Here is a 12,600-nt window from a genome sequence, read left to right as displayed (position 1 = left end):
GGTGGGGAAGCCAGCAGAGTCCCCGAGGAGCGGCATTGCCATGGCTCTGGGGGACTGGGAGACATTCACAGTGACTGGCCGAGGCCAAGGGTCAGGGAAGGAGCGGGAGAGACGGGCAGGGGCCAGACAGCACCCAAGGGGGAGCAAGGGGTGTGGCCTGTACCCCAAAAGCACAGCAGGCTCGCGAGCTACCTGTCAGGGGGCCTGACAGCTGGCGGCCACGAAGACGGGAGGCTTTCCGGCTTTGTGAAGAAGGGGCACCAGCTCGGTCTCAAAGTCGGGAAATGAGAAGCGTTTCTTGTTAACAAAAGCGTGTGCCCAGCCAGCTTCTTCCTGACCTCACTCCCCCCCTGCCTTGGCTGGACTGTGGCTTCCGGCCACACGGGAGCCTCCGGCACCAGCCCAGGCCGGCAGCCACAAGATCAAGGGGGGCTTGGGGCAGCCACATCTTAGGGGTTCGACTTTGATTTGTGGGGCAGGTGGGGCTGGTCCTGGCTCAGAGGGAGAAGGGAAGGCACGTCACCAGAAACTGCCCGTGCCCATGGGGCCGCGGTCTGCGGAGCTACCCTGGCCAGCATCCACTCGAGAGGGCCGGAGGCCTTCAAACTTCCTCAGGAGAGGCTGAGAGCAACTAGGAGACCCCACAGTTTAGATGTGCATGGCTGGTCCCGGGGACACAGGCCCCTCAGGGTCCCATGGTCCAGGTGCCAGGTCAGCCCTTTGCCCCAGGAGCTCACCCCTGGGACATCCATTCCAGGGCCCAGCTCCTCGGGCTTCTTGCAGCCTAGGGAACTAAGGCCGAGGCTGCAGGGTCCTGACATGGGAAGCAAAGGACAGACACCCTGCCTGCATTTGTGAAGCCTGGAATGGACAGGGACTGCCAACGCACAGAGCAGAGGGAATTCTGGAGAATTCTGGAGCTGACCAGTCCATCGCTGCTGGCCCTTGTGCTTCTATGGCAAGGCCTCGCGCTTGTGGCAGCCTGCAGTAGGTGGCCACGCGAAGGCCATGAAATGGCCTCCCTCACACAGCAGACTCGGAGTCAGATGGCACGTGGGTACAAGGGAGACTAGCTCTGCCAGGGAGGTGGCAGACGTGTGGTGTGACACACTGGGTCTTGCAGAAACAGCAGGAGTTTCTAGACGGAAAGGATGCAAGGGGTGGGGTGGAGGGGTGAATTTGTGGGTGTGGGTTTGCTCCGAAAGTCCTTATTGGACTCTACCGGTCACGGCCCCAGCCCCCACTCCACCCCACCCCATCTGCAGGCCTGGGGCACATCTCATTGTTAGCATTTCTTATGGGCTGAATTGTGGCCTCCAAATTTCCATGTTGAGTTGTAACGCCCAGCACCTCAAATCAACTGTATTTGGGACAAGGCCTTTCAATAGGTGATCAAGGTACCATGAGGTCACCGGGGTGGGCCCAGAGCCCATGTGACTGGGTAGCTTATAAGAAGAGGGGATCAGGGGGTGCCTGAGTGGCTCAGTCGGTGAAGCGTCTGCCTTTGGCTCAGGTCAGGATCACAGGGTCCATTGGGATGGAGTCCCACATCGGGCTCCCTGCTCAGCGGGGAGCCTGCTTCTCCCTCGTCTCCCCACTCGAGCTCTGTTGCCATCTGTCTCTCTCTCAAATAAATACAATCTTAAAAAAAAAAAAAAAGCAGCAGCAGCAGAGGGGCTCAGGGCACGGACACACATGGAGGGACGACCCCGTGAGGACCCAGGGAGAGGACAGCCATCCACACACGAGGAGAGAGGCCTCGGGGGGACCCCGCCCTGCCCGCGCCTGCATCAGCTTCTGGGACGGGGGGGGGGTGGGGGGGGCAGTGAGTCCTGTGGTTCAAGCCCCCCCCCAGCTGCAGCCTGAGCTGACACATGCGGCACCAGTGCGTGTTGTCCCGCGCTGTCCCCCAGGCCCCCTCCGAGATGGTGCGCGAGGCGCTGGCCCACGATGGCTTGTGAAGGCACTGTGCGCGTTGGCTCATCGAACCCTCACACCTTCCAACAACAGCTCTGAGCTGCACGGGCCCGCTCGTGGGTGTTTTCTCCATATAAATACAGCTCAGTGCTGTGCATGTATTTTCTCTTCCTTACGGTTTTCTTCGTGCCATTTTCTTCTCTCTAGCTCGCTTTATGGGCAGCATATGGTACAGGGTACGTATCCCACACCGAGTAAGTGTCAGTGGGCTGTCCGTGTTACCGGCAAGGCTTCCGGTCGACTGCAGGCTGTTAGTAGTTAAGTCTTGGAGTCCAGAGTTCTACTTGGATTTTCAAAGGCCCGGAGGAGTCGGCACTCGTAACCCCGAGTTGTTCAAGGGTCAACGGTGCACGCAGTGGGGGTTCCTGTCTCTCCTCTTGCCGACGCAGGGGGCTGGGGCTCACAGAGGTCATAGACACAGGCCAGAGTCTCCAGAGGCCTGCTCCGGGTCACACCAGCTGCCCGATGCCAGGCGCAGAAAAGTGCACAGCCAGAGGTTGCCCTGGGTGTCATGGGGAAGGACCCGAGGTGTATGCCCACCCCCCCTTGATCCCAAAAGAATTCCTCTTCCTCCTTGCAGACTTTGCTTAGAGCTTCACAATAGCCAAACCACCGGGAAGGGGCCCCGAAGTCCGTCAACAGATGAACAGGCTATATAGACAAGTGTGGAACGTCCGTAGGACGGAATATTACTCGGCCCTAAAAAGGAGCCAAACCCTGACACCTGCCACCCGTGGCTGAACGTGGGTGAACGTGGGTGAATCTCAAACATTCTGCGAAGTGCAAGCTGGCAGACCCAAGAGGCCTCCTATTACACAAGTCTATTTCGATGAAATGTCTCAAGCAGGGAAATCGGGGAGACAGGCTGTAGATGAGTGCTGCCCGGGGCCGAGGGGGGACGGAAGAATATGGGACCGTAGCCGAAGGCAGGGGGCTTCTTTCTGGGGAGAAGAAAAGCTTCTATAGTGGGCTCCAGGGATGGACGTTCAGCTCTGGGAACAAACTGAAAGCTACAGAGTTTTACTCTTTATGGGTGAATTGTAGGGAACGTGAATTACATCTCAATACAGCTCTTCAAAGTTATAAAATAAAAATACATGAAATTTTCAACGACGCAGACTGGGGGGTGCAGCGCTGAGCCTCCAGCCTGCAAAACACCCTCCTGGGTCTCCCATTTGCCTCCTCGGGGAGGCTCTGCGCCCTTGGGGTGCTCCTGGCCTGTGGTGCTATTCGGAAGCTGGACCCAACCTGAGCTCCTGGGGGCACAGGGGGGTGGGATCTGTGCCTGCCCGGGCCTGGCACCCTCATACTTGGCCCAGGAGACCCACAACCCCTCCAGCCCAGGGTTCCCGAGACATTCGGCTAATACCAATACCAGGTGCCACCCAGGAGTACCCTCGAGGGAGAGCCGTGCCCCCCCAATGGGTGGGCCCCCGCCTGGCCGTGGAACCCAGCCCTGCCCTTAGGAGTGAGGAACGCGGCCCACTGCTCTTCCCAGAGTCAAGCAGGTGGAGAATGGGCGCTGGCTGGGTGCAGACATTCTGCCTTCAAGTACTCCCCCCACTGCTCCCTGATTTCCAACCTGGCCAGAAGCAAAAAGGGGAGACTGAGAGCAAAGACCCTCCCACCCCCGCTTAGGCCCTGGACCCCATACCCTCCCCCTCTGTTGGGGGATGAAGGGCCAGGTGCCCAAGCTGAGGCCTATATAGCTGGAGGTCCCAGTCTCTCCACCTGAGCTCCCAGCTGTGTGACCGCCCTGAGAAGGGCTGAGCAGAGCTCCCTGCAGGCTTCCGGGGCCCACCGGCTCCAGGCAGCTACACTCAGGTCAGGTCCCTCTCCCACTGCCCTTGGGGGGCCTAATTAGAGTGAGTTCGGGGCCCGGAGCCAGCACCACATCTGATAGTCACTCCAGTTGGCGGGCGGGGGGGGGGGACCACATCACAGGACATGTCCTCTGTCCCCTCCCCTGGCTCCCTTTCTAGGGTAAGGAATTGGAGGTGTGGGGCCTGGACCTGGGCTGGGGTCCCGGGGGTGACCCAGGTACCAGATAGGGCTGGGAGGTGATCCGGCGGTGAGGGCACCCAGAGCAGAGTTCTCGGGGACTCGGGGCTGGTGGTGAGGCGGGGGCTGGGATCAGGCCTGGGGGTGACCATGCTGGGGTCTGGAAGAGACCAATTAGTCAAATGGCAGCAGTGACCATTTGGAAGCAATTAACAGGGTCTCTATTACCACATTACACACCCCCCACCTGGTTCCGTATTGGAGGGGGAGGGGCCGAGGTTGCCACAGTGTGGGTCGTGCGGCTGTCCCAGCACAGCCCTGCCCACCCCAGCACGGACTTCGTGCGTGAGATCCCTGCCCTGCCAGGAAGACACCACGAAATCGGGCACCACCTCCCTCAGCTGGGCCCGGGTGTCTGAGGGCCGGTAGCCCAGCAAGGTCCAGCCAGACCCAGGCCGGAGGGGGTGCCTGGAGGCTTCCTGGGCCAGGAAGCCCTGGGGGCGGAGAGCTCTAGATGAAGAGGTTGGGTGAGCAAAAGCTGGAGCCTGGAGGGAGAGGCTGCAGGGGGGACACCAACGCCAGGGTCCAGGGAAGAGGAGGAAACCGGCCCAGGGAGCTTTGCTGCCTTGGAGAAGTCACACCGACAGAAATGCGTGTTGCGAGCCAGAGCCTCTGGAATGGAGCTCGGGCTGGGGGTGCCTGCCGACCCAGCATGGCTGCTGATGCTGCCCCGTTTCGCCCTCAAAGCCATCATGGTCTGCCTGAGAAACTACCGTCCCTTTGCTGGGTGTGCTCTGTGCCGAGCCGGCAGGGACCTTTGCGATGCTAATTCTACTGAGTTACACTACATCGGAGGCATTTTATACACGAGAAGCCAGCATGTCCTAGGGGCACGGCGACGCGGCCACGGTCACGCGGCTAGGAAGTGGCTGAGCCGTCCATTCACTCAAGGACTAGGTACTGAGGAGTGTGTAACCCTAGGCCAGGTCTGGGGGTGGAGCCCCCGTGAGTAAGTTCCCCTCTCGGCTCTGTCCTTGGCGCTGCCTGGAGCCTGTGCTCCGTCCTCTGTCAAGCAGGGGCTGTCATTAAGAGTCTGGGGCTCTAACCATCAGTGGCCTGGTCTTTAGAGTGTTCGTGGGCTCTGGCTAGACAGACTCTGGCCTAGAGCCACCTCCTCACGGAGAGAGGTACTGGGTGACGCCCTATGCCCTACCCCTCCCAGAGCCACTCAGTCACTGAGCACGATGAGGTGGCCTCACTGAGGACACGCTGCTCTCTTTGTGTTAGGCCAGGGTGGTAAGAAATGTCCCAGTGGGGTGAGTTCCTGCAGCTCAGGGGAGGCCCCGGTGCCCTGCACGCCTGCCCCTCCCATGGGAAGGACCAAGGTCCCAAATCCTGATGCCTGTGGAAAGAACGAGGGATGCCAGCCCACCTGGCTCATCCCAGACTTGGAGCCAAGGCTGTGGCTAGACCCCTGGACCCCACTAGATGCCTGGCCCCCATGGGTGAGCTCCCTTGCGTGAGTTGAGCCTGCATGTCTGTATCTCACTGACTTCTGGCCGGGGGCCTGCTGGAGGCGGAGGCCAGGGGAGCAAGAGAAGGGATGGGGCTTGTGGCTTTTCCCAACACTGTATCCGCAGCCCTTCTTCCTCCTCCTGCCGACCCCGGGGCGCCGCGCCGGCCCCTCCGCCCTCCTTGATCGCTGCCGCCCAGGTGGCGGGCCTGAGCCGCGGCCTCCACGCGGAAGACCCTCGGGACAGAGCGGGGCTCCTGGGTTGCGGCCGCTGCGGGTAGAGAGCCATCCCTCCGGGTCAGGCCGCCACCCTCGCGCCTTCGCCCTGGGCCGCGGAGCGAAAGGCAAGGTGGGCGCGCCACTTCGGGGTGGGGGGCCGCCGGTACGAGTTAGGCGCAGGGAGGGACGTCCGCCTGGGTCGGGGGCACAGGTATGCTCCCGCCCCGCCCCACAGCCCGAACCGTACTGGGAGCTGCAGGGTTTGGCTCCTCTGGCCGCGGGACCCCTGGCTCCTGCTGAGCCTCCCTGAGAGGAGCGCGAACCCAGCGCCCTGAAGCGGCTCGGCTTGGCGCAGAGCGGGAGGCCCAAGCTCGGGGCGCGGCAGGAGCGCAGTGCGGAGCGTGGGAGCGTGGCCAGGGTCCGGGGCTCCTTCGCGGCATCCCGGGGCGCTCGCCCCCGCTCCGAGGGTAGGAAACCGTGCGGTGGACTGAAGGCGGCGACGGGAAACCGCTGCTTCCTCTAGGAATGCCGCAGCGCCAGAGAGGGCGTCGTGGGAGGACGCCTCTGGAGCCAGGGGTTGCGGACGAGCTGCGGCGTGGCCGTCCCCGTGCGCAGGCTGGGGCTGCCGCAGCGCCCGTGCTCCTCTCACAGGATCACCCCGGTGCTCTCCAAATCCAGTCTCCTTCTCGGAGTCACAGAGCATCAGAATTCTCGGGGGTATCCAAGGCCGGCAGCCGGGAGGTCGAGGAGGGCGCCCACGTCCGCGGCAGCCCCTGTCCCGCAACCAGACGCGCGCTTCTCTGGTGCCCCAGTGGGCGGGCGCCTCGGAGTCTGCCCAGCCTGCGTTCCATGGACGCTGGAGGCCGGAAGCCTGCGTCCGGTGCACCTAGCACCTCGGGTGGCCGCTGATCTGGGCCCTGTGATTGCTGCCGTGCTGGGGGCCAGGGGCACGCCCAGAGAGGCCCCCCCCAGGGCATCGCTGACGCTCCAGCGCCCCTTGGAGCCCTTTTGGGGAGACAGTGGCCCCTCTGGGGCCTTTGTTGCAGGACCTCCGGTGAAAAAGCACTGCAGTGTCCAGAAGGAAGGTTAGGGGAGGTTGAGACTTCCTTACATGCAGTGGGGAGTGGGAGAGCCCAGGGCACCTCCCCTCTGCAAGGTCCAGCGTCTAACCCCTCTTCCTGCTAAGATCCTGTATCCCGCTTGGACCCGGCCCTGGACTATTATCTCCTGCCCAGGTCCATTGCCAGTAAATTTGGGTGGCCCCCCTCAAAGCACTGCGTGGATTATAGTATCCCCTGGCTTCAAGGGCCGCAGCTTCACCCCTCCCCCAGACTCCTCTGACCCTTAGTAGGGGAGGTGCAGTTGGAGAGCTCCAGCAGGGTGTCTGCAGCCCAGGTTCAAATTCCAGCTCACAGGGGTATGTGTGGTCTTGGGAAAGTCACCTAGCCTCAGCAGTCTCAGCTCTCCTGTCTGTCAGATCACCAGACTGGCTTGCAAGGTGCTTGAGAGGTTCCAGCGAGCTCCGCATGTGCAAGGCCTTGGCCCCTGGCCGTCAGCACATGGAAACGTTCATTGTATTACTTCCCTCCCGTGTTTGAATTCTTCTCCTTGGAGAAGCCTTCTCTGACGCTCCCCTTGCTCCGCCTCCCATCCAGTGATTTCTTCTTCCCCTGAACTTCCCAAGTCGCCCCCCCCAACCCCCAAGCGTGTGTCGCCCTCCCCTCACCCAGCCCGCGTGCTCAGCCCTCGGCACTGCACGGTGTGGGAGGTGCGGGTGTGATCAGCCTTCGCCACTCTTCCCAGGTATCCTGGAGATGACAGCGGTGGAGGTGGGCATCGTGGCCATCAAGGGGCTCTTCTCCGGGCGGTACCTGGCCATGAACAAGAGGGGGCGGCTCTATGCTTCGGTGAGTCCGAGCTCTCCTGTGGGCACGCATGCGTGGGGCAGCCGTCTCTCTTGGACATCTAATCGGGGGACGGGGATGTGGGCGGTATAAAGCTTTGTCTAGCGGCTTGGGGACCTGCAGGACCCCAGCTGGGACCCAGTGCTGTTTCAGCCGCTTCTCTCGGAGGTGGCTGCCAGTTCGGTTGGCTTGAAGCATGGCCCACGGGGAGGACCCCACTGGGGTGAGACTGGGCTTATGTTCTCCAGTGCCATTGGGTTAGAAAATGCCCCTCCAAACATTTTCTGTTCCCCACTACTGCCCTACCCTCAAGGTCGCTGAGAGCAAGGCAGAGATTGCCCCCCCAAGTTTCCACTGATATAACTTGAGCCATACTCAAGTTTCCACTGATATAACTGGACCCGGTGAGCCTTGGGGTGCAGTGTGACTGTGTATTGGGCAAGGCTTTTCTGTGGGCCAAGCAGAGTGCTCCTGGAGGGAGTAGAGAGGGAAGCAGGACCCGGCACAGCCAGTTCTCTCCAGGGTGGAAAAGCAAGAGCTGTTAGCTCTTAGGACCCAACGTAGAGGAAAGGACACAGGAGGACCCGTGTCCCAGGCACACAGATTTGGAACCCAGTCTGTATACTGCTTGGGGGCCCCGCAACAGAAGAAGGGTACTGTGACCCTGTGGCATTGGCAGTGTCCTTCCCCCAAGTGCAGGGGCGGGGATCATGGAGTAAAATGCATGTAACCAGGGAATCTGCTACCTGCAACTAGTCCTTACTGCAATTCGCCTGATACCCCCTTGGGCAATGAGAGGTTTTCCATCCGCAGGGAACCTAGACAACACAGCCCCAGGACCATCTCCCCGCAGCCCCCTCTCTCCATGCATTCTCTTTGCAGGGGACACATGCCAGCCTCTCCTTGCCCATTTGGAAGTTGGGCAAAGTGTGGTCAGGAAGAGTTGCTGGAAAACACTCCTTTAAGCTGCTTATTTTATCATGGGATTTTTTTTTTAACTCTTTTGCTATTTTGCTAAAGGGAATGCAAAAGTTGGAGATTTGCCCGGACTGGAATGCCCCCATCAGAAATGCCCACCTCTCCCTAATGACGCTCTCCTAAAATGTCACCTCATTGGGAAGGTACCTCTCCACCAGCTTCCTCCCCACACCTTCGTCATACTCACCATGCTGCCTGTAGCCAGCCACCTGCCCACCCTCCCTGCACACCCCCTGCCTGGTCCCCTGGGGTTCAGAGCCAGCTGGGGGCGCAGCCATGCCGGCCACCTCCACACTGCCCCAAGCCGGCTTTTCTGGAGCAGCTCCCAGTCCCGGCAGAGCCTGAGAAGAAAGCTCAGGGTCCCGGAGGTTGAGGTCTCGTAGCGACAAGTAGAGTCTCAGCAGGGGGCACCAGGGGTGCAAGTGACTGCGGGGGAGGCCCTGTGGAGCACAGGGTCTGGAGTGGGACAACAGGGCCCAGAGAGGCATTGGGAACTCTTGCCACCGTGAGACTCGCCCGGGGCTGCGTGGTGTCTGTGACCCGGGCCTGAGCAGACGCCTTCCTCCTGATCATCCTGAGCTCTCTAGAAGCCCCTACAGGGTGTGAGCTCTGTCTCTCCTGGGAGCCCCCTCTGGGGGGCCTGCGCTCTTCACTCTTTGAGGCTCACAAGACTGGGTCCCTTCAGTTGTCCCACAATGAGAAAGCCTACCCTGTGGCTTCCTGGTACCTGGGCCTCAACCATGGGACAGAGAGACCGGGGAGAAGAGCCTGCTTGGCCCCTGAGCTCCTGCCCGTCCCCTGAGTGTGGGGACCAGACACTAATGTAGCCGCCTGGCATGGGGGTCTGCTCTGAGCCCACCCACTCACCCCCAGACTGTCCCTGACCCCTACATTATGAGGGTTTGAGCACAGACCAGAACAGCACTGTAGCCCTCTGGGATTTGGGGTCTGCCACCACCCCAGGCCTGGTCTGTGTCAGTGGCACCTGTACTGTGACCCAGGGCATTCTGGGCATCCCCGAGGGTTGGGACAGCACAGAGGGGTTGAGGTTACAGGGAGAGGCAGCTCCCTCTTCCAGCCGAACGGGAGGCCCCCACCCTTCCCTCTGGACGTATACATCATCTGGGAAGAGGTGTTTGGTGCTTGACCATCATGCGTCCTACGGCCCTTCCAGGTCACAAGCTGTCCCATTAGTGGGTCCGGCCCCGACCAGCCTGTGACCCCCTGAGAATGGGCCCGGGGCTCTTTGGGCCTCCTGCACTCAGTAGCAGCCCCCTTTCCCCTCTGCAGATGGAGACAGACCATGAGGGCCTCAGTTTCCTTCTGCCCAGCTCCCCCTGCCCCCCAGCCCTGCCCCCGGCACCGGGTGAGGAGGGAAGCCCCAAGGGTGCTTGGCATGCCTACCTGCCTACAGGTCAGACTGAAGCCTCACCTGGGTTGGTGTAAGTCAGACTCACCCCCTCCCGACTTGGGGGTGCCCCACTTAGGTGGCCCAAGGGACGTTGGTGAAAGCCCCTGGAGTTACGAGTCTGTGCCTCTCTCCCTCTGGATGCCTGTCTCTGAGAAGGCAGAGACCCAGGCCCAGCCCACGCCTCCCAGCCTGTCCCAGGCCCACACCGGTCCCCGTTCACCTCTGTAGGCAGCAGTCTCCTCTACACCCCACTTGTGCGGGGCCCCCCACCCCTGAGCCGCCCTGACAACAGCGGTGTCTGTGCCCCTGCTGAGCACAGGCTTCTGGCTGAGCTCCTGGCTTCTGCTCCGTGCGTCGGGCAAGGACAGCGAGGCCAAGACAGCCCCTCTCAGAGTTCAAGGCCCAGAGCCAGGACCTAAACTCAAGTTTAATGGAGAAGCCAGGCTCGTGAAAACCCAGCCATATCCCAACGTTCATTTCTTTTCTGTTTCATGCACATTTTCCAAAAGCTGTCTGGGGTACCGTCCTCTTCCTGTGTCCAGACATCCTGCCAATGTCCCCACCACCAGCAGAGACTGAGGGCAGGCCCCGTCTCTGCTCTGCTGAGACAGCCACATGTCCTTGTGCCAGGACACCCCCCCCAGTCAGTGCCCAGGGAGGGGGACAGAGCTGGGGAGGACTCTTCTCAGGTGCTCAGGAAACCTTAGCAGAGGAGCTGAACCCTTGAGCTGAACCCCGAAGACGGGGTTCACCAGACTTAGAGGGAGGACAGGCACAGCGTAGGCATGGGTGTCATGGGTCAGGTAATTGCTGGACTGGGCAGGAGGGAGGAGAAGAGGGACATCTGGTGAGGGACAGTCGGTCCCCAAGACCCCGGGCCCCAGCCTGTATGGGGGCCTCCGTGGGAGCCTCTGTGGCCTCCGTGGCCTCTCCAGCAGCTGACCGAGGCCTTCTGCCCCCCACAGGAGAGCTACAACGCCGAGTGTGAGTTCGTGGAGCGGATCCACGAGCTGGGCTACAACACGTACGCCTCGCGGCTGTACCGCACAGTGCCCAGCGGCCCGGGGGCCCAGCGGCAGCCCAGCGCCGAGAGACTGTGGTATGTGTCCGTGAACGGGAAGGGCCGGCCCCGCAGGGGCTTCAAGACGCGCCGCACCCAGAAGTCCTCCTTGTTCCTGCCCCGCGTGCTGGACCACAAGGACCACGAGATGGTGCGGCTGCTCCAGAGCGAGGCCGGGCTCCGCAGTGGCCTGCCCGGGCCCCCCGGCAAGGGCACCCGGCCCCGGCGGCAGAGGAAGCAGAGCCGGGGAGGCCGTGTGTAGATCGCCAGGCCCGGCGCAGCCAAGGCCGACCACGTTCTGGCCCCAGGCGGGCTCCCGGCCCGTGGCTAGCCCAGCAGGTGCAGGTGGCCACCGGTGCGGCTGGCCATCCTGGCCCAGCCCCTTCCCAGGACCGCTCCCCCCCTTCCCTGCCCCTCCCCTGCTTCTGCCTGGCTTGTGTTTGGAGGCCCAGCCCCCCCCCCCCCCCCNTCTCAAAAGGGGTCAGATCAGAAGGGAATCGGGGCTCAGAGGGAGGGCTGCTTTAAATCCGCACCCTTGCGGGCTGGGCTTCCGTGGGCCAGGAGCCACCCCTCGCCCATGGGGAAAACCGACCAATGCGCGGGGCTTCCAGATGCCTGAGGAGCCTCCCTGCAGCTCGGCTGCGGGACTAGCGGGCGTTTGTGTAACCAAAACATGAAAGTATTTTATTCTACTTTGTTATTTAATAGGTTATAACGCGGCCCGAGGAGACATTGAAGCGTATTTACTTGTGATGATAGCAGCGTCTGTGCCAAATCACTGTGTTACAATGTAAGACTGTATTCTGAGCAATTAAGCGAAAAATGCATTTTAATCCGCTGGTTTGGAAAGTTGCTATTTTTTGAAACCAATAGATGGTTTGTGTGCATGGAAAGAAGAGGCTACTGTGTGTGTGTGTTCCTGTTCTGGCTGGACTGTGTGTATGGGTGTATACGCACACGTGAGTGGGGGGAGGAGAGAAACTGGTTTACTTTGGTGAGAACTCCAAAACAGTTCCCCCCACTGTGCAGCTGTGTGTTTCTTCGGGGACAGCTTTGAGCACCTGTGTTATGCGCCAGGTACGACTCTCCCTGAGCTCCTTTATCCTTAACAACCCGCCACCAAAGCCTTGAGCATCCCTGTCTTTGCCTAAGAAAGCAACCTTGGAGGCTTAGGGAGGAGACATGGTTTGCCTGGGTCTGCAGCCAGTGGGTGGCCAAGCTCTGTCTTGGTCCGGGTGCCTTCCCTGCCCCCCCCACTACACCTGCTCGCCCGACACTGGCGGTGGGTGGGATGACCTGAGTGAGAGCCACAGGGCATGGGCAGAGGCTCACTGTCTTGGACTTTGCAGGTGGCGCAGGGCCCGGATGTGGGATAGGACAGCAGGCACCACAAGGGCCCCATGTCACCGATGAGGAAGCAGGTTCAGGTGGGGAAACTGCCTGGGGGATGTAGTTGGAGGGACGTGGCAGAGTCATACCCACCAGCCCGCCCTGCGACACTACTGACGGGGGCTCCCTGAAGAATAAAGGAGACGTT

General features: G+C 61.3%; 2 protein-coding genes across 2 annotated transcripts in view; both read left to right on the top strand.

Annotated features, from left to right (window-relative positions):
* The first annotated feature begins 5,479 nt into the window (after positions 1–5,479).
* Positions 5,480–11,342, top strand: LOC100470803 (fibroblast growth factor 3). The gene is made up of 5 exons (XM_034644848.1): positions 5,480–5,483; positions 6,022–6,177; positions 6,757–6,795; positions 7,514–7,617; positions 10,969–11,342. Exons 1-5 carry the CDS (start codon positions 5,480–5,482, stop codon positions 11,323–11,325), a joined length of 660 nt encoding a protein of 219 aa, XP_034500739.1. The 3' UTR covers positions 11,326–11,342.
* Positions 11,343–12,472: 1,130 nt separating this feature from the next.
* FGF3 (fibroblast growth factor 3) overlaps positions 12,473–12,600 on the top strand; it is an 8,308-nt gene continuing 8,180 nt past the window's right edge. The window contains exon 1 of the mRNA XM_034644847.1: positions 12,473–12,490. Within this exon, the coding sequence (XP_034500738.1) occupies positions 12,473–12,490 (18 nt within the window). The remainder of the gene's footprint in view (positions 12,491–12,600) is intronic.

Source organism: Ailuropoda melanoleuca, chromosome 16 (genome assembly GCF_002007445.2).
Source record: "Ailuropoda melanoleuca isolate Jingjing chromosome 16, ASM200744v2, whole genome shotgun sequence".
Lineage (NCBI taxonomy): Eukaryota > Metazoa > Chordata > Mammalia > Carnivora > Ursidae > Ailuropoda > Ailuropoda melanoleuca.
Note: the sequence above shows the minus strand (reverse complement) of the source record. Positions and strands in the feature narration are given on the sequence as shown.